Source organism: Letharia lupina (genome assembly GCF_014066315.1).
Source record: "Letharia lupina isolate WasteWater1 chromosome Unknown contig_11, whole genome shotgun sequence".
NCBI classification, from domain to species: domain Eukaryota; kingdom Fungi; phylum Ascomycota; class Lecanoromycetes; order Lecanorales; family Parmeliaceae; genus Letharia; species Letharia lupina.
In genome coordinates this window covers 914,882-939,158 of record NW_023502980.1, presented here as the reverse complement: position 1 = coordinate 939,158, position 24,277 = coordinate 914,882, and the positions used below count along the sequence as shown (strand labels likewise).

General features: G+C 49.7%; 8 protein-coding genes and 1 non-coding gene across 9 annotated transcripts; 4 read left to right on the top strand and 5 right to left on the bottom strand.

The window, feature by feature from the left end:
* Positions 1-80: 80 nt before the first annotated feature.
* On the top strand, positions 81-1,407 carry HO133_000850 (uncharacterized protein; the record flags this gene model as incomplete). The annotated part of the gene is made up of 5 exons (XM_037291785.1): positions 81-342; positions 455-636; positions 687-1,123; positions 1,174-1,312; positions 1,372-1,407. The coding sequence occupies 5 exons, from the start codon at positions 81-83 to the stop codon at positions 1,405-1,407; spliced, it is 1,056 nt and encodes a 351-aa protein (XP_037152147.1).
* A 1,524-nt stretch (positions 1,408-2,931) lies between these two features.
* Positions 2,932-3,776, top strand: HO133_000849 (uncharacterized protein; the record flags this gene model as incomplete). Its single annotated transcript, XM_037291784.1, has 5 exons — positions 2,932-3,002; positions 3,059-3,150; positions 3,207-3,235; positions 3,343-3,573; positions 3,642-3,776. The coding sequence occupies 5 exons, from the start codon at positions 2,932-2,934 to the stop codon at positions 3,774-3,776; spliced, it is 558 nt and encodes a 185-aa protein (XP_037152146.1).
* A 1,068-nt stretch (positions 3,777-4,844) lies between these two features.
* On the top strand, positions 4,845-8,546 carry HO133_000848 (uncharacterized protein; the record flags this gene model as incomplete). The annotated part of the gene is made up of 5 exons (XM_037291783.1): positions 4,845-4,925; positions 4,980-5,517; positions 5,664-6,052; positions 6,442-7,401; positions 7,452-8,546. The coding sequence occupies 5 exons, from the start codon at positions 4,845-4,847 to the stop codon at positions 8,544-8,546; spliced, it is 3,063 nt and encodes a 1,020-aa protein (XP_037152145.1).
* Positions 8,547-9,701: 1,155 nt separating this feature from the next.
* HO133_000847 (uncharacterized protein) lies at positions 9,702-11,665 on the top strand (the record flags this gene model as incomplete). The annotated part of the gene is made up of 5 exons (XM_037291782.1): positions 9,702-10,662; positions 10,784-10,864; positions 11,014-11,280; positions 11,336-11,520; positions 11,570-11,665. The coding sequence occupies 5 exons, from the start codon at positions 9,702-9,704 to the stop codon at positions 11,663-11,665; spliced, it is 1,590 nt and encodes a 529-aa protein (XP_037152144.1).
* A 1,468-nt stretch (positions 11,666-13,133) lies between these two features.
* HO133_000846 (uncharacterized protein) lies at positions 13,134-14,081 on the bottom strand (the record flags this gene model as incomplete). Its single annotated transcript, XM_037291781.1, has 3 exons — positions 13,134-13,300; positions 13,423-13,686; positions 13,724-14,081. The coding sequence occupies 3 exons, from the start codon at positions 14,079-14,081 to the stop codon at positions 13,134-13,136; spliced, it is 789 nt and encodes a 262-aa protein (XP_037152143.1).
* A 1,085-nt stretch (positions 14,082-15,166) lies between these two features.
* Positions 15,167-16,016, bottom strand: HO133_000845 (uncharacterized protein; the record flags this gene model as incomplete). Its single annotated transcript, XM_037291780.1, is given in 2 exon segments — positions 15,167-15,947; positions 15,964-16,016. 2 exon segments carry the CDS (start codon positions 16,014-16,016, stop codon positions 15,167-15,169), a joined length of 834 nt encoding a protein of 277 aa, XP_037152142.1.
* A 2,798-nt stretch (positions 16,017-18,814) lies between these two features.
* HO133_000844 lies at positions 18,815-18,905 on the bottom strand. The gene has a single exon. It is a non-coding gene; the product is annotated as a tRNA-Pro (tRNA).
* Positions 18,906-19,471: 566 nt separating this feature from the next.
* Positions 19,472-20,619, bottom strand: HO133_000843 (uncharacterized protein; the record flags this gene model as incomplete). Its single annotated transcript, XM_037291779.1, has 5 exons — positions 19,472-19,602; positions 19,655-19,958; positions 20,011-20,152; positions 20,204-20,442; positions 20,500-20,619. 5 exons carry the CDS (start codon positions 20,617-20,619, stop codon positions 19,472-19,474), a joined length of 936 nt encoding a protein of 311 aa, XP_037152141.1.
* A 1,763-nt stretch (positions 20,620-22,382) lies between these two features.
* HO133_000842 (uncharacterized protein) lies at positions 22,383-24,212 on the bottom strand (the record flags this gene model as incomplete). The annotated part of the gene is made up of 3 exons (XM_037291778.1): positions 22,383-23,936; positions 23,986-24,107; positions 24,173-24,212. 3 exons carry the CDS (start codon positions 24,210-24,212, stop codon positions 22,383-22,385), a joined length of 1,716 nt encoding a protein of 571 aa, XP_037152140.1.
* Positions 24,213-24,277: the final 65 nt, after the last annotated feature.

The window sequence follows — 24,277 nt, the reverse complement described above, 5'->3', positions numbered from 1 at the left end:
GTCTACCTGGATATCAATCACCCAGATTTGAGATAGTTTAGAACATTACCCCAGCTGCGGCGCGAGTGTCTCACTCAAAGATGACCACAACTTCCATACAAGACCGAACAGCCGAATTCAGAGCTGTTCTAGCCCAGGCGCAAAAGCGCCAGTCTTCGACAAAGATTGGCGCTCAGAGACAATCGCTACTTACTGAGTCACAAAGGAGAGCAGCCAATGGGTCTCCCAATGGCGATATCAAAGGGGCAAGAAGAGGCGCGCGGTCAGAATTTGCCAGAAGAGCTGCGGAGATAGGGCGTGGCATCACGGGAACAATGGAGAAGCTGGGCAGGCTGGCTGAATGTACGTGACATATTCATATCACTTCCCGAATCAAGGACCTTGAGCGACTCAGTTCAGGGCGCTTTGATCAATCTACCATACATATGAATCTGTACTGACTCTTGAGATGAAGTGGCGAAACGGAAAACGCTGTTCGACGACAGGCCTGTTGAAATCAACGAGCTCACCTATGTCATCAAACAAGACCTCTCATCACTCAATTCGCAAATATCCTCCTTACAATCACTGTCGAAATCACAACAAACTCAGACTTCAAGAAATGGCGCAGAACAAGAGGGAGAGCATAACAAGAACGTCTGTACTCCCATGCATATAGAGTGACCAGGGTGTTTACTTCGAACTAGGTCGTTGTACTGCTGCAAGGCAAGCTTGCCGGCGTAGGCGTCAACTTCAAGGAGGTCCTAGAAGTCCGCACGAAGAACCTCCAGGCCTCTCGATCGCGCACAGAAAACTTTGTCTCTTCCGTTTCAGCACATTCTCAGCCACCGCTCAATCCGCAGCAATCTGCATCTCCCCTATACAATACTCCTACAAAATCCAGGACGCCACAGCCGGGCTACCAAAATTCGAATCACGACATACTGAATCTTGATCCTGGCTCGTCCTCAGCGCTGATGCAAACAGGTGCGCAATCGGACCAACAACTCTTGATGATGGAAGAAGCACAACCGCAAAATACGTACATAAATATGCGAGGTGAAGCAATAGACATGATTGAGCGCACTATCAATGAATTAGGGGGTGTTTTCGGGCAACTTGCGGCTATGGTATCTGAGCAAGGGTTAGTATATCTTCTATACAAGTTTGAGGAGGATGCTGATGTTTTTACAGCGAACAGATACAGCGGATAGACGCCAACACAGAAGATGTGGTCGATAACGTCCAGGGCGCGCAACGCGAGCTCATGAAATACTGGTCGAGGGTTTCTGGTAACAGGTGGCTTGTGGCCAAGATGTTCGGCATTCTTATGGTAGACTTTCATGCTTTCAAACCTTCCATTACGAGTGACAGTACTAACCGCTATAATAGATCTTTTTTCTACTATGGGTTCTCATTGCTGGCTAAACGGCGTTTCGCAAGTTGCTGTTGTATAAGCGATGGCGTCTGGGCATGCATTGTCTTGTGGCATCAATTGGTCGGAAGCGGTTTGTATAAACTACCAAGAATTCGTCGGACTGGATGGACGTGACCCTCCAGTGAAAGGTAGAAAGCCTACGGATTGACAGCATATAGATCGGTGTTCAGTAATTAATTGTCCTAGATCCGGACAGCCCGGAAAGATTGTTCCTTTATCAAATGACGTCGACTTTGCGTGCTGCACTTCGCCTATAATCACCTCATACTCCAGACTACCACCTGCCAAGCCAGGAAAAGGAGTGTAGCATTCTCTCTCGTTGCTTAGCTTTTGCTCATGCCAAGTCATATTTCCCTAAAATTCATTTTCATGTCTGCTGCTTCAGTTTCATTGGTTCTTAGTTTCTTTACCTTCATCAAAACCAAGCCACTTTCCGCCTAATGAGAACGAAGTGACTCCCAGCCCAAACTTAAGGGAACCTCTCAATCATCTATCAGCAAGCTGAAACGGGACCTCCAGCAACCGTTTGGACGCCTCCCATGAGAGCTTGCGTCACACGTTGCTAACCATCTCGGACCCGACGGGCAGCTTTTCCTCGGGATTTCAAGTTCAAATCTGTATCGGATTTTACCCAAGGTATGGACGTGTACCAGTAATGGATCTCCGAGGAGGAGCGCGCAATCTCGTAAGGACTATATCAAAAACCTTGCAAAGCTATGGGCGGCTTGTAGGCTTGATGACATGGACCAGTGGTGTCATGACCAGACAGAAAGGTCAATATCATCGGAAGCTTAATCGGAGACAGATAAAGATGGCGTGGGCAATCGCTACTGTGGAAAATATTAAGACTGACACGGTTGACAGGCTGGCGTAGGCCACGGTTGTAGCAAAGGTGAGAGGGATCGTAGAATGTCAGAAAAAGTGGCCCTTGCGGCGGTAGGAATCCGGTGAATTTGTCGACCTCAGCACTAATCACGAGATTCATGGTCCAGAAAAGGCTTCGTTTGGACCCTTCTCAGCTATTGGTGGCAAAATTATATTGGCCTGATACCCATTAAAGTTTACAACTCAGAAGAGGCCAACACTCGAAAGTGCGACTTTTGTTGACAACTTGCCTGCAGCCGAGATGGAAGATGAGACCAGGTCTTGATTTACAGTCTGCAGTAATTCAAACACCTTGAATCTTGTGCTTCCGTGGCCTCCTTGGTACATCTCTATAGAAAACAACCAGGGATGGCTAGGTACGAGCCAAGCAATGGTAGCCTACGAAAGAATGCAGTATCTTATCGCGTGACCATTTCCATGGCGACAAATAGCCGCCGCTCTGCTGCTATGCAGGGGAGCATTTGTCAACGTAATGACAAAGACTCGGAAGTGAATGAGGCGAGCTTTCCGATGGCGCGATCTTTCTCCCCGCACCACGCGTACATAGACAAAAGACGCCGATCAAAGCCATTGATTTCTCAAAAGACTAGTTAAAAAAAGTGAGCACGAAACGAGTCACAGACTTAATTATGACAGCCTCTTCCGAGTACGTCTACCCGTCGCCGCTCAAAGGCTATGAGCATCTGCCTCCACTATCTGAGTAAGTCGCTATCCGATTCATGTCTCGAAGGATCGACAAGGCTGACCAATCACAAGCGAGAAAAATGACGACAATAAAAGCTTTGTCAATCCAAAGACGAACGACCTGAGTAAAGCCTATGAGGAGTTTGTCAACCCTATTGGGCGTGGTTTGTTTGACGAGAAATACTGGTTTCCAGAGGAGAGTATTGATTGTTGGTGGCAGGCTTTGATGTACATATCTACTTCTTCCAGGTACAGAAACATTTCCATCCCTTTTCCATGCCACTACTACGCTAGCTCTCTACTCGAAGACTACTCATCCCAGTTGTCCTACTTCTCCCCAATCTGATTAGCCACAGGAAAACAAAGCCCAAACCACCTTCGCCCACGAGCTGTGGACCCGCATCCGCCATGAATTCCCAGAACTCCGCATCTACCGCGTCTGGGACCGACCACTTGGTCCTCATCCGGTTGGCATGTTCGAGGTCAACGTCGTGACACCGGCTCAGTTCGGTGCGTTTGTATCTTGGCTGGTGATCAATCGAGGACCTTTGAGTGCGCTTGTGCATCCAAACACCGGCGACGATGAGGTTGGTGCCTCGTCCTCACGGACTTCTGGACCACTACTATCGGGATATTGTTGACGAGAGTATTGTAGAGAGATCATACCCAACGAGCGACGTGGTTGGGGGACAGATTGCCATTGGACGTGAGTCTGTTCAAGCAAATGAGAGAGGCGAGTATGAAGTCGGAGAATGTGGGGGGGGGCCAGATTGAGGAGAAACATGCCTAGGCGTCAGTGTTCGTATCGGTGCCGCCGTAGAATCGCAGGAGCTGAACGCCGGATTCTGCCGTTTCATGACCATCGTTTTGGCGTCATTAAGACAGGATTCTAGCTCTACCATGTTGTGTGTGAGTGAAAAAGTGATGAGAACAGATGAAGCCGTTTGTTATGCGCGAAAGTAGCTACTGGGCCGATACCTTACTTCACAAAAAGGAAACAGGCGTGGCCGCGAGGATGCAAGATTAACATCGACGCTAAAGACCAAGATTTCCACCTTACTCCTCTGGGGCATACTCTAAGCTTAATCCGCCCTTTAATCTAAAACTGCTCGTATTGATATTTCCTCGTATTCCTCCAGAACTGGCAAATTGCATCTCCCTTGTTTCTATTAGAAGTTTGACGGCCGAGCTCTCAGGGGAAATTTTGATCCTTCTCAGAGTCAAGGGTCCACACACACACACACACACATCGTAACAGAAGATATTTCTCTCACCAAGAAGAGGAAGAGGAAGAGAAGAGGAAGAGGAAGAATCATTTTACATCCATATCCGCTGAGCATTATTCCCCGGAACGATTCAGAAGCTGCAGGCTACAGGTACCCACAAAGCTTGTGACCTTGACGGTTCAAAAACCCGCTGCAATAATGGTACACTTTTCGTCGCATGGTCTGGGGAAGTCCAGGGATTTGACTTGGCTCTCAATCGGGTTACAGCTCGCTGTCAATCTCCGTAAATCCCTTGGCACCATCTCTTTTGGTGGCTTAGAAACAGGAGGCCAATCAACATCGACCATGGACACCCCTATCACCGAAATGGCTTTGGCTTACGGATTTTCACGTTTTGATTAATCATATTGCGTCCCACCTGTGCTCTCCCTCCTTCTCTTCATCGCCTCACCGTTTTCCTTCGACAACGTCTGTCATTCTTTCACCAGCAAACCTTTGTTTGCGTCCTGTCTTTGACATTTGCCATAATACACACTCTTTAAACAGTTGGTATCTTCGTTAATATATTTTAGTACATTTTTCTCATACCAGTAATTACAATCACAATGTTAAATATCAACCCTCTAGCCGTCATGGCCGCAGCCGCTGCTCTTCTTCCATCTGCGCTTGCTACATTTGACGCGTCTGCGAACACGAACATGGCAGTCTACTGGGTGGGTCCAGGACCTGCAGAACGGCATGATGGTTGCTGACAACCATCTCAAAAGGGTCAAGGGCCAAATCAGGAACCACTCGAAGTCTTCTGTGACGACGACAAAATCGACATAATCCAGATCGGTTTCGTAAATGTCTTTCCTGATCAGAGCGGTGGATATCCTGGGACCAATTTTGGCAATCAGTGTGGATCCGAGACGTACGACAATACCAACGGCTCTTCTTCGCTCCTTCTCAGCCATTGCCCTGGCGTAGGCTCCAATATTACCTATTGTCAAAGTATAGGTAAAAAGGTTCTTTTATCCCTGGGTGGTGCCATTCCGAACAACCAACATCTCGACAGTGATGTAACTGCGGCCGGATTTGCTACTTTCTTGTGGGAGGCATTTGGGCCAGAGAATAGTTCCAAGACAACTCCGCGACCTTTCGGCAATGCTGTTGTTGACGGCTTCGACTTTGACATAGAAAGCGTTCTTGTCTCCGGAGAGGATGCAGGGGATCTGGATCGGGGCTATGGCACGATGGTTGATACCCTACGGACTCTCTACGACACCGACAAGTCAAAGACATATTATGTTTCCGCAGCCCCTCGTACGTAATTTTATATTCCGATTCCCTTCTTCCGAATAAACGTTGAGTCTGGAAAAATGCCCTGAGAGTTTTTACCCTTAAGACCTATTTCAAGAGTCGAAAGTCCCTCTCGAACAAGCAGCGCTAAATTTGAATTCTGTATCCAGAGTGCATAGTTCCGGACGCCCACCTGGCTGATGCGATAAAAACCTCACCGTTTGACTTTCTCTTTGTCCAATTCTACAACACACCGCAATGCTCGGCTCGAGCATACTTCGACCATTCCTATGGAGGCACAAACACAAACATTTCATTCAGTAGCTGGGTAGGCTTCGTGCAGGGTCACTCATTCAATCCGAACACCAAGGTCTACCTTGGTCTTCCGGCGGCGCCAAATACCAACGTCGTCTATGACCCGAAAATGTACCTCCAGCCTGATGAAGCCAATGAAATCATCAAGGCGTTGCAGTGCGAGTACGAGCATGAGTTTGGTGGTGTCATGATCTACGAGGCAACTTTCTCCCAGAATAATCAGATCCACGGTCAATCTTATGCGGTGAGTTCTCCGATGTAATTCCTTCCATTTCAATCGACCGTTTTGTCTTGAGTTTTGAGACCAGCTGCTAGAGCAACAAGTCAAGTCTGGGGCTCCAAAGCCAGGCACGTAGTCGAAGACGTAGCAACTCTACTGCCTGGTGTTCGTGACACTATGCACGACCAAGGCATTCGAACCCCCTCAACTCGACAAATTCTGGGAGACTAAGAGCTCTACGAAATTTCTACAATGTGCTTCGCTTAGTTTTTGCCGCTTTTAGTTGTTAGATGGCATGGGGCTCTGGATCGCAGCAAAATGCCACTCCTTCTGACAGCTTGCCCCGACGCTCCTCAGAATTAGCTTGTCGCTCATGATTTGACTCGGAGTAACAATGCTGACTCCGGATGTAGGATGTGCTCAAGGGCTACTTGGAGAACACCGGATGTACGGTCTCGGCACCTGTGACTTCTTCGGCGACCGTGCACTCTTCTCGTGCTATATCTTCCACTCACGTCGTATCAACAACCAATGCTGTATCTACTACCCCCACCACATCTTCAGTGCACATTGCAAGCTCTTCGGCATTTATTTCGCCTACTCACGTTGCGTCATCCGTCAGCGTCCCTCGCTCAAGCTCTTCGGCCGTCAACAGTTCTATCTCAATTTCCCCTGGGGAGACCTCGGCACGAATTTCCACTAGTGGCATCTCACTGCCAGCCGTATCAAGTGGAAGCTCCACTACAACTTCATCAGGTGAAGCCGTTGCGTCGATGACCGAAGTGAACAGTAGCGTTCTCCCGCCCAGTGGTTCTCCAAGCAGCGGTCTCTATCAAAACGCTACTTTTAAGACCGGATCCTTTGCATCTACATCGGTTGTCACGTTGTCAACGCCGACTCCGATTTTACCTGGGACTACTATACCCCCAGTGCCAGAGTCCACAGAGTACACCAGCTTGACCACTTACACCACTGTAACAAGCTGCCCAGTGACCATCACTGAGGTCCAGAGCGGCACGACTTCCATCATAGTGGAGACGAGCTTGATCACGAGCACGATTACTACTTGCCCTCGCTGCTCTGAGAAGACAAAGTCTGCCTCGGTACCTGATTTCTCTTCCAGCACACCTGGTTCCCCAGGCGAAGTTGGCACAACTGTACCAGTTCCAGTCCCGTCAAGTTCGGCATCGCTTTTGCCTAGCGGCGTACCGCAGTCTAGTCCTAGCGTCGCACCCGCAGACCAAAGTAGTGTACCTCTGCCAAGCCCAACAACCTACACAACTACAAAGATTGTGAGCACTCTTACAACCACTTGTTCCGAGGCCACCACCTTCTCTCTCTCGTCGAGTGGCAGGGTCTACACTGCTACTGTCGTATGTATTTTATAGCTCCCCCTTCTTAGATATCTACTGACGATGTTTAGAATGAGACTCTCACCATTGCTGACTGCCCGTGCACACTTACACAGAAGACCGTTGGCTATTCCGTCCCCACCGGAGTTGGCCCTCCTCCCGGGCGCGTTCCTCTTGCAGGATCCGACAGCGCAGCGGCTAACTTCCTTGTTGGTACCTCATACTTTGGAACGCCTGGTTCTCCGGGAGCAGAAAACACACCTTCAAGTTCCGGAGCCGGTGAATCCAACAACTCACCACACGCGGGTTCAAGTTCTCCTTCAGACGAATTGAAAAGCTCGAACGAAGGCAGCAATGGCTCTTCAAGCGGGGGATCTACTGGTGCACCGAAGGCCGGATCTCAAAGCAATTCTAACGGGGAAAGTGGCACATCATCTCCAAGCGCGGGATCTCCTGGCATATCGAATACTACGTCTCAAGGTAATTCTTACAGTGAGAGCGGCGCATCGTCTCCAGGACCCGGGAACAAGGCAGGAGTACCGCAGCCGTCATCGTCCGAGCAGTCGAACGCACAAGGTAGCCCCTCCGAAGCAGAGGCGGCCGGATCAGCGTCAAAGGCTGTTGCTCAAGCTCTCGCAAGCGGTGTTGTTGGGGCGCACATTCCTGTCGTGACTATGGAGCTCATTCCCGCCCCAGAAAATCCAAGTCACTCTGCTCAATCGGGGAAAATTAATCAGCATGGAGAACAGAGCGGGCAGCAGAGCGGGCAGCAGAGCGGGCAGCAGAGCGGGCAGCAGAGCGGGCAACAGAACGGGCAACAGAACGGGCAGCAGAGTGCACAGCAGAACGGACAACAGAGTGCAGAGCAGAAGGGGCAACAGGGCGGGCAACAGAACGGGCAGAATGAACAACAGATTGGACAGGAAAGCGGGCAGAGTGGACAGCAGAATGGACAGCAGAGCGGGCAGCAAGGCAGCAGCGTCCCGTTCTCTGTAAACAATGGCACAGCTCCCGCGAGCCCGTCAGGAACAGCACCTGCGAGTCAAGGTACCGGGAGTGGTAGCCCCGCTATATCCTTTCCAAAAGAGTTCAAGGGTACAGCGAGCAGGGTTGGTGGCCGCTTGTTTGGCGTGATCGCCGCCGTTGTTATGATATCACTGTTTTAGAGGAGGTGGATACTGCTCCTAGCATCGACATGTATTTATTCTGCTTCGAAACATCATGGCTGCAAAGGTTACGAGGTTACAATCATTTGTATACTTTGATTCTTTTATACCTATCCATCTTCCACATCTCAGCATTTTTAACGCCGAATGCCCGAAATAGACCCTGTGCTGCCCAGTTTTGTAGCGGCCGAGGCAGGCCCCAGAAAGGGGGCCATTGCGAAGGACGGCCCGGATAGCGCACCTGGGTGTTTCTTCCGGGTCTGGGGTCTCACTTACCAATGGAACAAAGATAAATGCTACAAAAAGGTCGATCAATGCCTTACGTCGGCATGGAGAGAACTGATCGGTACGGAACTGACCCTGTGGGTCCTGTATGTTGTAGAGGGTCGATGTTGGAGCCCGTGACGATTTGTTGCGAGGCGCGGAAAGGTGCCGGGGATATGCCACGAGCGGAATGGCGGCAACTGAGCGCACCTGCCTCTAACAAGCAAGTCGATCGGACCCGAGTCTCGTGAGCTCCTCTTACCTTCCGAGTGCAGGTCAAGTCAACGTGAAGACGGTCATGATCAAATTCAAAGATTTCTGCACTCCAACATCATCCTTGCCTTCCCCACATGATCGTCCCGCTTCTTACTCGGCGAAGAAGCATGGACGTTTATGTTGTAGAGTACCATTATGGAGAGGTGGTCAGCAGGCAGACGACCGAGCCACTGACCTGCTAAGAGGAAATTCTTTGGCTATTGGACTGCCCGCCATAGTCACGCGGAGACTGCAATGCGCAGCAGTATGAGCTGCAGATGATCCCCCACTTGTCATTTCCTACCACGCAAGAATTCGCGCGCCAATATACTATTGTGTGGGGAAGTATGGGGAAGAAAGCAATCCTCATACCCGCAGCGTAGCAGCTCTCCTTCTCCGCACTTCCAACAGGTAACGTCGGAGCTCCTCCTCAAATCTGATCTCGAGACGTGAGTATTGTTTAAAGCAGGAGTTTCTTTAATGAACCATTATCCACGGTCAGCCTGACTGGCATTATTATTAAAGAATTCCTTGGGCCCATTCATTCGCGCTATCGTTCCTCCTCTTTCGTCGTACCCCAGATTCTATCTTTCCCTTCCAACTTCCCCTTGCAGCATAACAAGAACGCTTTCCACGATGCGTCTTTCCTCTCTCTCGCAGCTCTCCACAGCAGCGAGTATTGTCTATGGACACAGGCTGCCTTTCCCTAGCAACCCGGAATACCAGTCTCTAGCATTAAGAGATCAAACTCTTAGGGCCGGCCAAAACGGCGGCACTAATTCTATGATCGAGCAGCAGAGAGCGGCTGCCGTCAAGGATGCTTTCACGTTCGCCTGGAACGGCTACTTCACGACTTGCAAAGGCCAAGATGAGCTTGAGCCAGTGACGAATACATGTACCAACCCAAGGAACAATTGGGGGGCTAGCGCGGTCGACGCCTTGAGCACGGCTTTGGTGATGGAAAGCCAATCTATTGTCAATGATATTCTTGACTACATTGCCACTATCGACTATACAACTACTGCTACGGAAGTCAGCCTGTTCGAGACGACCATTAGGTATATGGCCGGTATGCTGTCAGGATATGACCTTCTCAAGGGGCCATTATCCAGTTTGGGTATGAATGCTTCTGCAGTCGACACTCTTCTTACCCAGTCGAAAAGCCTAGCGGATAGTCTGAGTTTCGCATTCAATACGTCCACAGGTATACCCTCGAACAGCTTGTATTTTACCAATCAAACCGATGACGGAAGCACAACAAATGGACTTGCTGACATTGGGACCCTGTGCCTCGAATGGCAACATCTGTCAGACCTCACAGGTGATCCTTCGTACGGAGATCTGGCGCAGAAAGCCGAGACTTACCTTCTGAACCCGCTGCCAGGATTCAATGAGCCCTTCGCCGGGCTCGTGGGTACCAACGTCAATATCTCCAACGGCGTCTTTCTGGACGCTACTGGAGGATGGAACGGCGGCGATGACAGCTTTTACGAGTATCTTATCAAGATGTACGTCTATGATTCGTCGCGCTATAGCAACTATTCGGACCGTTGGGTCATGGCTGCCGACAGTACTATCAAATACCTAACCTCGAATCGTAAGCCAAATTCCTGAATTACCAATTCCGCTTTCATACATTCTTCGAGTCTGAAGACACGTTCGCCTTCAGACTTCAAGTTCCGTCTTAGGAGAGAAGTGTTGACTCTAAAATGGTGTAGCGGCTTCTCGGCCAGATTTGACGTTCTTGGCAAGCTATGTCAATACCACTTTCGTCAACTCGTCCGAGCACTTGACCTGCTGTACGTATTTTCGGAAACCATATATCCCCTTTTGGAGCAAAGTCTTGAGTCTTGAATAATGTCTCGGGAGTCTTTATTCTCGAAACGTGTTTCAAGGCTCAATATACCTCCTCAAATAGGCAATACTGACGGCGAAATTTGTAATCTAGTCGATGGCGGAAATTTCCTTCTCGGAGGCTCAGTCCTTGGCCGACAGGACTATATCGAATTTGGGCTTGCGCTTGTCAATGGTTGCCACGACCTGTACAACTCCACCCTCACAGGAATAGGGCCAGAGTCTTTTAGCTGGAACACCACTGGGGTGGACTCTACCAACGAAGCCTTTTACAATGCGAATGGCTTCTACATCACTGACCAGCTGTATGATCTGCGTCCAGAAGTCATCGAAAGTTTCTACTACGCTTACAGAATTACTGGTAAGGCATCCATCGCTATTGTTGGGGTGAGAGCGGCAGGCTGACCGAAGTGAAGGCAACACGATGTACCAAGACTGGGCATGGGAAGCCTTCGTGGCTATAAATGCGACGACCAGAGTCGGCCAAGGATTTTCGGAGATCTCGAATGTCAATGCTGCGAATGGAGGATCGTTTGACAATGTGCAAGAGAGCTTCTTATTTGCGGAAGTCATGAAGTACTCCTATTTGATACATGCGCCGGTGAGTATCCCGAGCGGATGCAAGAACACACTCGCTGATAGGACAGTAGGACAGCGTGTTCCAGGTAGCGGGCAACGGTAGCACGAATCAATTTGTCTTCAATACCGAGGCGCATCCGTTGAAGGTTGTGGGACCTCCAGTATGAGCGGAGAATCTTGTTCATGCACTAGCTCTGTATCAGACATTTCGCGAATTGATGGGTTCTAGCCCATCTGTTATACATAGGATCCGATCAAGATAGCAAGGATCCATTTGTTTTTGTTTCAGCAGGAGAAGGCACGGAAAGCCTCGGTCGAACAAATGAGACGCGATTCACGAAGCATTGTATGTCTGGATCTGTTGAAAGGGTCAATTTGATTCGATTGAAACTGATGTGAAAAGTGTGGTGCGATCATTTCTGTCACCGAATCATCTATATGCTGGCGGAAGGCTAGTAAAGTGCGCCATAACATCCTTATTCACTTCACTTCAGGCCACCTTAAAGGTTCTCCGCTTGTGTTTCGCTTTGCGAAATCTCACATGGTCAACACTGCTCCTAGGAGTCCCACATTCAGTCACAAATAAAGTCACGACAACCTTCGACGCTGAATTACCGAACATTAGACTCATAAGGTACTTTAGGGTGAGTTTCTCCAAGCAGCTCGGAAAACAATACTGGCGCCTGGGGCGCACGGGGCGTAAATTGTCTTGGCACGCAGGGCTGAAGCCCCTGGATATAACGCCCGGCCGGTCGATGGCATACTACTACCAATCGCAGTCTTGGCCGTGGAATACCCACGACGTAACCTTTACCAGACCGATGCTTCTTCATGCTCGGGGACCGCTGGGGACCGATGGGCCGGAATTCGACGCTGACAGCATCCAAAACCTCAAATAGGCTTAGATCCATGATCTACGGTGGGAAATTACGTCAAGATCGATGGGGACCACTGGGGACCGCTGGTGACCAAAGGGCCGGAAGTCGACGCTCACAGCGCTCATAAACCTCGATTAGGCTTAGTTTCATCATCTACGCCTGGAAAATACGCCAAGACCATTGTTTACACAGGTGACCGATGGTTTACGCTGGGGATCGATGGGGCCGAGATTCAACGCTGACGGCGTTCTGAACCTCTTCGACTGCCAAAAGATCCAAGACCAATGGCAGACCGATGATAGACCAGTAGCATCGATGGTAGACCGCTGGAAGACCACTGGGAAACGGATAGCATCGATGTCAGAACGATAGGAGACCAATGGCATCGACCGAAAACCATACCATGATCGATGGCAAGACTGATGGACGCCCACAAGGTTACCAGAAGAACAATCGACTCGAGCTCGCATTGATAAATCCATGGAGCGAACGGAGCGACTATACACATCTTGATACCCTGACGCCAGCTCCAACCTCTTAACCTTCAAACGCGACACTGATGCAGATCTCTGGTTGAAACGCCAACTAATGGACGCTCTCACGAATTCTACAAAAACAATTTGTTCTCTACACGAACGTGGCAGGTGGTGGGGTGGATAACGATCAACCTTTCCCGCCTGTATCAGAGCATTGTGGTTGGTCAGCGAGTGAGAAACCATCTCCAGCTTCCCAATTCTACAAAACCCAGCAAGGCCCATCAATCCTCCCATTCCATAGCGCATCGAAAGCTATCTTTCTCCTTTTCGGTACTAGCTTCCCTCCCTACGGCATCCACCGCTACCTGGTCTGCTGGCTCGAAGTCCCGGATCAGCACTCGTCCCGCTTCTCCGGGAGGTTTGAGAGGAAGCAGCTCGGAAGATTGATCTGCTCATATGTATTTTAGCATCTACCAGTCCCTCCACGTCTTGTCAACTCACCATTAAGTCCCTTCCGTCGTACTTTACTAATCACTCGCAAGATGTCTCCTGATCGGAAATATGGCTTACTTCCCTCCTTAGAGTCTTTGAGAGCGCGAACGAAGCGCGGTCCTGGGGTAAGGACACTAGGTGCAGGTTTGGGCCTGTCGGAGACCCCTTCTTCGATGTAATCGAAAGGCTCAGGAACAGGAGCTTCCTCGTTGTCCGAAATTTCATCAACATTATTTTCCTCGGCTGGTGCCTCCCAACGATCAGGATCGTAGACTTCGAATTCTTCATCGTTGGCCTGGAATTGAGTCTGGCCGGGTATCTTTGCTTCTCTGCTTTTCAGTTCTGATCTCGGTTTGGAATATCTCGAAGACATACTAACCTTGCGTGTTCACTTTTTCGGCTTTCAGTTTCTCCGCATCTATCATGACCTCTACCAGCTCAGAAAGGTCCACAGCACCTTCCGGTACCCCTAATAGTTTTTTGAGATCGTTGAAAGGAACATTATCGCAACAGAGTGCATGGACCAAAGCAATTTGATCTTCGTCCATCGTGCTAGATTCCGCTTTGGCGTTTTCTGAGCTGCCTTTGTGCCCTTCGATTTTTGCCTCACCTTCTTTCAATCTCAGTGCGAGGTCTTTGGTCCAGTGCTCGTTATCATTAGAGACAGGTTCCGTCTCGCGCTTTCCAGCGCTAGCATCATCGTCTTCCTCTTTTTCTTTCCCTTTGCCTTTTCTCATGTTGAGGCCGAAGTAACGTTTATGAGACGATGGAAATGGAGTGTCTGCTGAAATCGGGTGGTGAAAAACGAGATGATTTTCGGTTTGACATCAGGAAGATACTTGAAGAGAGATATCGAAACAGGAAGTTTGGTAGCGATCCATAATCTCGGGTCTTGGGTTTTCGTGAACCTCCCGACGATAAAGAAGCCCCACTTTCGGCTGAATCAGGCTGCCAGTGACTTATGGGAGCCATGATAGACATCAAGCTGGATGAGTCCGCCCAGATCTTGACCCATCACGAAACCCTGCGCTCACAAAAATCAGAAGGGCTTCTTCGGACAAGTAGAAATCAGAGCAAAAAACACAGAGCCCCATATCCAATCCAGAAACGGCGCCGGCACGACCTATCATGCTGCTCAGGAACACCAACCTCTCAAGCTTTTGGTTTTGACACACCATCTATCCTGGCACTGAAGAGGCAGAGCGTTGCTACTAACAAGCAGTAAGCACATGCCGTAGACTATATTTTCCACGGCGTTACCGGCTGCTTCGACCTCTGTTTTGCAAAGGTGTTGGTGGGGTTTTCACTTCAGCTGATAGATTAAATTTCTTATGCGAGATGCTTTGGACCCTTGGGCAGTATGTTCCTCGAAAGGAGTGTGAATAGCGTACATCGTTCGAGGACTATATGACCGTCTACATCTGGGTTGGACTGATGCTAGTGATCTGGTAGAGGAGGGTTATAGACCGCAATGATGTGGTGTGACTTATGTTGTTTGTTTTGTCCATTGAGGCCTGTAAGAGTGATTGGGAGGGTCCCAGAAGTGCAAACGTTGGGTTGTGGACATGCAAAAGACAAGATTTCCATGCCAAGAGGAAAATTGGACTGAGATTCTTGTGAGTCAAGCAGTATTCATACTTCATATGATCGTTGTCATTTGCTAGCGTGTGCCAGATATTCAGACGCATTGCCGCTCAAGTCAGATTAGTGCCTCTCAGATCATGTATCATAAAATGTCAGACCTGGGCGCTCCAGCGTCTACGAATCCATGGCTGTCTCCCAACTTGTCCCCGGACCGATAATGTCAACCACCGGCCCCGAATCATTCCTCAAGAATGATGCTGAGACGACGAGCTTCCTCTTCGACTTCCTCAATCGTGCTAAGACGATGTAGGTGCTCCGAGGTATGCGGCAATCTCTCATCTAGTCTCCTCAAGACCGATTGCACGTCACTCGGTCTCTTCAAGACCGATTGCACAACATCTAGTCTCCTCAGGGTAGATTGCACATTGACTCTCTTCTTCTTCGGACTCCCCCCCACCCCTTCGACTATCCACTTCTCACGCGGCTCGGTTGGGTTCACAATGGTGTTCTCGTTGGTATCGTACTCGCACGCCTGCCACATTTCAAGCTGCCCTTGATAGACGTCGTTGTGGAGCAGGTCGATGATCCTTTGGCTGGGTAACAGTGTTGGTTTTGGCCTCATTAACCTCGCCCGCGTTATGGTCGTCATGGCTTCTGGCAAGCACAGTTCATGCTTTTTCATGACTGTTGCGGTAGTCCTGTCAATGACATGCACCGTGGAGCTTGTTGGTGCACATGTGATACTGTACTTACGATATGCAGCCAGCGCCGCCACACCTCCGCCTACATCCCACACCAATACACCTGCCCCTTCCCATAGGGTCCTGTCAATGGCGTCGCATACTTTACCAAATATTGACAGCAAATCTCCTTCGGTATCGCTTTTTAGGGTGAAGATGATGGAATGGAGATCTGGCGCCTTCCTGAAACCTTCGCGCTGCAAGTCTGCCTGGGGCTCTTCGGAGATGCAGATGACCTCGGTGATATTTCTCCTTCGGGCGTGCTCGTTCTCAGTAATCCTGAGAGGATATCAACATCGGCCCGTTCGAATTGACAGGAAGGGATGATCTACGTTCCCAGCCAGACATGATGAACGATCTCGTCCGCCTCCTTCCACTCTGGAGGCGTAGGATTCTTAAGTATGCTTTTTGACATTTTACTCGCACCTGAGCTTCAAGCTCTTTGGCTTCAGACTTTCTTGTTGAAGATAAGCAGTTGTGATGAGTGGGGAAAGAGCAAGAAGAAACCCATGAGCAATAATATGGGTCAGGCGACCCGATGGATACGATAATGCAAACGCAACACTTCCGAAAGCGAGAAAAGAGACATCATCCGATTGAGAGCGCAGAGAAAACTCGCCAGAGAGCCGGAAATCGTCAGCTGAGGGCATTTCTTGACATGGTCTTCATCTGGGGCAAACGGAGCAAACATAGGCACCACTCGCCCAGACAAAGGACAAAGCAGATTCAGGAGTGCTAATCTTCTTCCTCCATCGCGTTTTTGATCATTTGTTCGATTTCTTTCGTACGGAGTCCTGGATCTATTCTGTACGCTGTCCATGGGTTACGACACTGTTTCGGAGTTCTATATCAATCTCTTGTCGTGTTCGGGACGCTGACACCTGTCCGTTCATCATACCCAAGAGCCATTCCTCGGTCATGTCGAATACCTGTTGGAATTGCTTTGCCCATGGCGCGGACTTCAAAGCATGGGTAGGTAGTTTCGTTTTGCCGACTGACCAAGCTACGCAAGATGTCGCTGTCATGTTTGGTGGAATAGCCAGCAAGATACCATCCCCGACGCATCGATCTCAGAGTATTGGAAGGACCAAGGATTGGATGAGGCGGTAGATTCCGGTCTGCGTCCAGGAGGAGCTTGGAACAGCGTGCTTGGGTTCGGGTATGACTTTGTTGAGGATGGAAACGAGGAAACGCCCGATGTCTTGCGTTGATGGGGCCATGTTCAAACCGGCACCTAGTGTTTCGTTTCTGGATGTCTGAAGTCGACGCATCCATAATGCGTTGGAGTGCTGCGCCACAGGTCTCCCCATGGCGAAGGTAATTCCTTTGACCTCCTTCTTAGAGGAGAATCGGTCTTGAACAGCGTTCTCAATCATCTTGTCGATGCTCATCTGTCCTGCATTGGCAAAGCGTGTGCCCGGTCAAGGTGGCATTTCCACATCAGAAAAGTTGATGTCCCATGGTAAGGCATCACGGAGACGGCGATAACGGGACGCCGTAATTATAGGTAGCAGCACATGCAGATCTCGCCTGCATCGCAACGCGCATCTGCTGCATTTCAACAAGGCTTTCCGGGTTTTGTTGCTGTAGCACTGTCATCTGCTGCTGCTACGCATTCGGCGTCGAACGAACACTGCGTCTATGGACCCGTATGTTGCATCGTGAACACGGCTCTTAGAAACCCATTGAAGGGCGATGTTTACGCTGATATAGATTGCACATCGGTTGTCGACCATCATGGGTATTACTATTGTTATCGTTGTTCTCACTGCCGTTGCTATCGACGATATCATCATCGTTGCCGTCGATAATCATAATCATATTCTTATCTTGAGAGATCTGAGATCAATCATTGACAAAAGAAGTGGTGTGGAGACGAAAAGAAAAACAAATGTGCTCCCAACGCGATCATGATCAAGTCTTCAGAAGTTGAGACGACGGTGATGTCTACCGCTTGCAAATTCAAGTCTGTGAGCTATATGTGCAAAGATGGGTGCTTGACTCGCGTGTGTACCTGTGCCGCGGAGGGGAATGAAAATGGGAAGACTTTGCTTGATGATGATCCTAACCATTTGGCTCACATTTCATGTTTCCCTGGCTAGAGAACAGGTCGCTCATCCACCCATTTCTTGGTAACATCTACTCACATATCAAGAACGAATTGAAGGGCTCGGGATCGGGACTGCCGGGTTGGGCCAAGGGATCCTCCTTCTATATGTCAGCCGACAGAAAGTTGAGCAGAACGGGTCTTCTAACTTCTCTTTCCCAAAAGTTTCTCATCTGCCTTCTTCACCAAGGCCTCGAGATCCACTCTTCAAAGCCTTCCGGCTAGTCCGCTGAGTACTCAAGGCGGTGTTGCCGACCCAGCTTGTATCTCTCAACTGCTTCAACATTGAAATTGTCCTCGATGCTTTCAGGGATGCTTGGAAGCTCCTCCCACTTCATCTCCATGACTGCGATCATGCGGTATGGAAAGGAGCAGTGGTGACAGATTGATCCGTGGAGCGTGAGTCTCGGAGACCACAGCTACTTCACATGGGACTTGAGACTTATGTATATATTGAGAACTGATTTGCAACCACCAAGCAAGGGGAGCGAGAAAAGAGATGTAATCGTTTGCAGTACGTTTGAGTACCAGTGACCATGATGAGCACATACTCCATTCAGGATTCACCTTGTTTCTCGAACGCTCCACTTGCCATTGTCAGTGAGAGAAGAAAGGTAGACTTGCAGTACCTGCGTGGTTTCCATGGGTACCAGTCAATAAGAGACAGCTCTTCCCCCGTATTTCACGCGGCTCCTAGGTGAACGACTCGCCACGAAGCCAGGATGAACGCACCGACACGGAAAACCGATGGGATGAGACTTTTGACTCACGGAGAAGAAGCAATAGAGCAGCGACCAGAGGATAATATACGTGCTCAGAAAGGGGGACTCAGAGAGTGAATGAATATTTGCCGAGGAACGACAACGCAAACCATCTCCGCGCCAGGGAGTCTTGGCACCTTCTGCAGCCCTATCTATCTCCATCTCTCCCCACCCAAAAAAAAAGCCCAGAAACACGACCCACACCAACCAGCACGTAATCAATCGACAGTGATCATTAACAAATTGTACATACAGTTCCCAAAGGCAAAAACGAAATGGGCTCGGGCCGCGATTCGAACGCGGGGCCTCTCGCAATTTTGAACTCAGAGTAATCCCTAAGCGAGAATCATACCACTAGACCACTCGAGCTCGAACATCTCAAAATTTTGCCTAAAATACTACATATCTACATGTGCTGCAGGAGTTACGGACTTGCCGTGGGATTCCACCTAGTTGGGCCTAATCATTAGGCCCTAATGTAGGCCTGGCGCGGCACATATCTGGTCTGTAGCCTACGTAGTAACTCCACCAAATCCTCGACGTTCATCGAAGATTCACTCGCGAGCGTTGAGCAATTGGAGTCGAAGTTTTCGAGGTGCTGGTGCAATGCCGGGCAGCTTTTGTGAACAGTGAGACCTCATTGAAGGAATTACGGGCAGGTTTCCGCACATGGTATACAATGATTCAAGCTGAGCATGTCAAAAACACGACGCTGACAATAAAGTCAACGTACCAGTCCAGAAATTTTAGAGGAGTGACATTGCAATTTGTGAGCTGAATCCACAGCATGTATTATGTAACATTTAGGCTCTGGACGATTTATCCAGGCGCCGTTGCTTGATCGCTAGAAGGGCACACATGAATATTGAGCAGCATCAATTCCCTTAATAAAGACAACCATGATGACAAATCCACCTTCAGTTCTGAGTCGATTCTTAGACGTTGGCGCCGGAGGTGGTAGCACCATCGGTGACACCATTGTGACCATTGTGACCGTTGGCGACCTTCTCGAGGTTCTCGGTGCCTTGAGTGTATGATGGTCCCTCATCATAGTCGCGGATGTGGACTGCGGGAATTCAGCGCAGCCCAAAGGCTGAATGAGACGGAACAAGACTTACTGCCAAGACGCCCTGGGTCAATACCACGGTGACCCCAGATCAATAGAGCACCGAAGACTGGCTTAGCCATGATGTCCAAGATACCGTAGAACACAGCCTCAGAGTCGGGTGAGATGACATTACCACCCTCGGAAAGTCCCCAGGCAATCGGGTAGAGGAACCAGAGGAAGGTGGTCCAGGTACCGACGGTGAGATAGGTTTTCGAGACATCGGAGCCAATGGCAGCTGCGTGCTTGCGACCGGTCCAGATGAGAGTCCACCCAACCCAAAAGAGAGCGAAGCATCCGAAGGTGTAGTACCCCCACTATTCTGACTGTTAGCAGCGTTTCTGTATAAGATTTCGCGGAGTATTGTACCTTGTAGCTAGAAGTGACCAAGGCGCCAACAAGACCGGTAATGATCATGATCTCATCGATCAAGACGGTGTAAAGGATCGTGGGCCATGGCAGACCAGCAGTCAAGAGGATGTCCATGAGCAACAAGGGCGTGGTGATGACCCTTGTATCGTATTAGCCTTATTCAACCTTCCGATAATGTCACAGCGCTTACCAGTCAATATAGCGAACGTAGAAGATCTCACGAAGCGTGCCGGAAACCTTGGGATTGGTACGGATGAACTCAGGGCGAATGCCAGTCTCTCCCAAGTCGGAGCCCATGGTGAAGTAGGCGATGCTGGCGACCATGGTGATAGCAGCGGTGATGTAGTGGAAGAGGCGGTGTGTGCGAGGTTTGGTGAATGACAGGCCCATGAAGACGATGGTAGAGGCGACCATGACAGCGCAGACGGCCTATCAAACATGAATTTGAGGTTCGCGGAAGCTGCAGATGGTGGGGTGCTTGCTTACCCAGTACCAATCAGATCCATGAGTGGTGATGGCAATGTCGGAGGTAGCTCCATTGACCATGTGGTCTCCGTTGGCGTGAATAGCGTCGTTGCTACGCTTGAACAAGTGTTGGCTTGCCATCTTGAGAGTCTTTTGCAACTCGAGATAGTATGCTGTGGTGGTTGGGGACGGTGATTGTTGTTGAACAGAAGAAGAAATGTAAGGTTGGGCGATGTTTGTATTGGAAAAGTGACGTGACGCTAGTGGACGAAATTCATTTTTGCTGCGATCCGATGACATAGCTCTTCAATTTGCATCATTTCCCTGCCCTCCATACACCGACCGCAAAGTGCTCGGGCAAGCTTTCCCACTATGCTCGGCTCAATCTCTAGCTTCTTCTACTCGTCAACATCCAATTGATTGCATGAAGTACAGCGGAGGACCGGAGTGGGACACCACCCTCTGCTTCCTGAACCCCTCATGCACAGCATCACGCTCGTTGTCCTCTCTAGGAAAGCCGTTGGCTTCAAGAATGCTTCCATCCCCACCATTTCTTCCTCTCTCGCTGTGAAAGGCAAACCTTGTGCGTTATCTTCCGCACATTCCGACAGACCCTTCGAACACTTGTCTCGTCGCAAGTGGCACGTCCAAGCAGCAACATGGTTTCAAGTCTCCTTTTCCCGCCATGAAATCACCATCAACACTTTCGAGACTAGCGCCTGATAGTGGAAATTGAAACCCTGCTACAGCTGCAGATTGCTAACGCCATGCCCATCCTATAAGGAGATCTCTGCCTCTACTCTACGATGACTAATGCCAAAAAAGGGCTCTCATTCGCTATCGGAGCGATGGCCGATCGAACGCCGCTTTTCTAACGTCTTTGCTCCTATCCTCCGCTAAGAGTATGCCAAATTCACAAATTGCATCGAGCTGAAACTTTCCCATCGGTTAGGTAACTGTATTCTGGGGTACGAGATTCCAACGTCAAAGCATCTCAGCCACAACAAGCGACCGTACGGTTATACGGCAATACTTTGGATCGACCTGGTGGCCTGTCTTCTTTTTATCGCCATCGGGACACATGCAAATTTAATTCGCATCATGGGACACCTCCCCACTCGATGCACGTCATGCAGAAAAAAACAATAAATGCACTTGTGTTCGATATCGTACCAATAGGGGCAGAATCCATAGCTTTCTTAGCTGCCGAGTTTAGTCGTGATGCAGCATGCTGCTTTGAAAAGGAGCCTTTTCGAAGCTTCGCGACTGTCGAACCGAGCCAACCGGGATCGATACCCTTGCTGCCAGACGCCCTTCATCAAAAAACTCAAGTTTTGGCGGTTAGACATCTTGGCAGGGAAATGAAGCTGCTTCCCAACGACTTGGACGGCTTTCAAGCCACAAGCCTGAACCGAAAGTCTCAGTGTTTTTCTTTTTCTTTTGTTCCCTGCAAGCGAGCTTGCTGCTTTACGTGGTGGATTTCCGCAAGCCATCAGGTGCTGTTGTAGCAGCGCTGCTTCCCTTGCCATTTCCAGCGTAGTTAGTTCAACGGGTCAATTTCAAACACACTTCCTCGCCATGCGACAGTCTTGGAAATACGAGTTCGCGACAGTAGGGTTGGAGCGGCGAGCATTTCCTACGCGAGCACTGCACCTTGCTCAGCTTGGCTGGGTTTCCAGAGTGCGTTTGAGATCAGGATCGGTTATGCAGGCCTGATGTGTTCAAAGAACAGCAAACACGAACTAGATCACCAAGCAAGCTGGATGAAACTATGTTCAGTAGGCGAGCTTCTAAATTGCGTCCGATTGCAGATGTGTGGAGGATACGTTACGTTCTGCCTAACTTCCTTCTACTGTTATATCAATTATATTCAATGAATTGAAGCCCCCATACATTCGTAACAATTATCTCCAGACACCCTCCCCCAACCCCTCCAAAACATCAAACCTAAGGGCCGCCATTACCATTACAAACACCAGCGTTAGCCACGCGATATGGAAGTTCGACAGCATCGGCAAAGCATGCACCTTATCGATCTTCTTAACCTCCGCCTTTTTCTTCACACTCCTACCCCAAGGCTTCTCCATCCCAAACACATCCAGCACCTGGTCACTCGTAATCTTGCTTCCAGCAAGCACGATTGGCACCCCGGTCCCAGGATGCGTTGACGCACCCACAAAATGTAGTCTGTCGATCGAGGAATGCTTGGTCGATGGTCTAAAAGATAGCACATTGAAAAAGCTATGGCTCAGGCCTAGAATAGCGCCTTTGTCCAAATTGAAGACGTCTTTCCAGCTCTGCGGCGTATTGACGATTTCCTTGACCAATGCTCCTTGGAGATCTTGAGCACCAGTGCGGGCTTCGATGGTTGAAAAGACGGTCTCGCGCGCCTTGGTCACCATGCCTTCCCAGTCTTGCTTGCTTTCTACTTTGATACCTGAGCCTTCTTTTTCATCGAGTAGATGGCCCACAGGGACTAATACCACGATTCCGTCTTTTCCCTCTGGTGCAGCGGCAGGGTCGATTCTTGAAGGTACGTTGACGTAGAAGGAGGGCTGTGAGGGTATCAGCTGCTTCTTGAAGATGTCGTCGAAGGACTCGCGGTAGTCGTCTGCAAGAAAGATGTTGTGTGTTGTGAGCTCTGGTATAGTACGGTTCATGGCCCAATAGAATGAGATGGAACTGCAGCTTGCGGACCGTTTTTGCAGTGACGCTGCCTTTGAGGATTGAGGGAGCAGGTTGTTGTAGGCGTAGACGAGGTCGGCATTTACGATTACAATATCAGCGGAGATGACCTCGCCACTGTCAAGAACAACGCCTGTTGCGCGGCGGGAATTTGGGGAGAGCTGGATGGAGGAAACGGAGGTCGAGAGACGGTATGTGACACCGTAGCGCTCACCGACGCGAACAAGAGCTGCAATGACGCTGTGGAAGCCGCCTTTCGGGTACCATATTCCTTCTGCGAGCTCAGTGTATTGAAGGAGACTGTATGTGCCTGGAGCATCGAATGGAGACATGCCCATGTACATGCTTCCGAATGTGAACACACGGCGGAGCCGTTCTGTCCAAAAGTATTTCGAGGCGCGCGAGTATATGCTCTCGAAAGGATGTAGAGCGAGGAGGTGGCGAAGGAAAGACGGCCGGGCCATAGAGAAGAGTGAAGTGTAATTTTTCTTGAGCACATGAGTAACGCTGAGCTCGTAATGCCGATGGGCTTCCTGTAGGAAGCCTAGATACCGCTCGAAGCCATCTTTGCCTTCCCACTTCTCGACCTCATCTTTCATGCGGGAGACATCGGTTGAGAGCTCGAAAGACTCGCCATCACTGAACCAGAGATTGTAGTTGGGCTCACATTTCATGAACTCCACACCTTCGGCTTCGAGGGAGGTATCGAGGTCGTGAAAGGCTTCGTGAAAGAGATGGGGGAGTAGGAGGAGGGACGGGCCTTGGTCGAAGCGCTGACAGTGGTCAGCAGTTAAGAGGTTTGAGGGGAACAAAGGGGCTCACATAGCCAGCATGATGTATCAAAGAGCATCGTCCTCCTGTAAACTCATTCTTCTCAAAGACTGTGACTTTGAAGCCAGCCTTTGCGAGGCGGGCTGCTGTTGCAACTCCGCCAACGCCGGCGCCTGATAGAATGCTTCGTAAGTCTCCGAACCTTTCGTGAGGACGTCTGCATATTTGATGAGCATACCTACAATTATTGCAGTCTTCTGCCCGGACTTCTCCTTCATTGCCTTCGAATGATTATGGAAGGTTGAGCGCCCCAAAGGCACGAAACCCTAAGCTAGAAACCCTA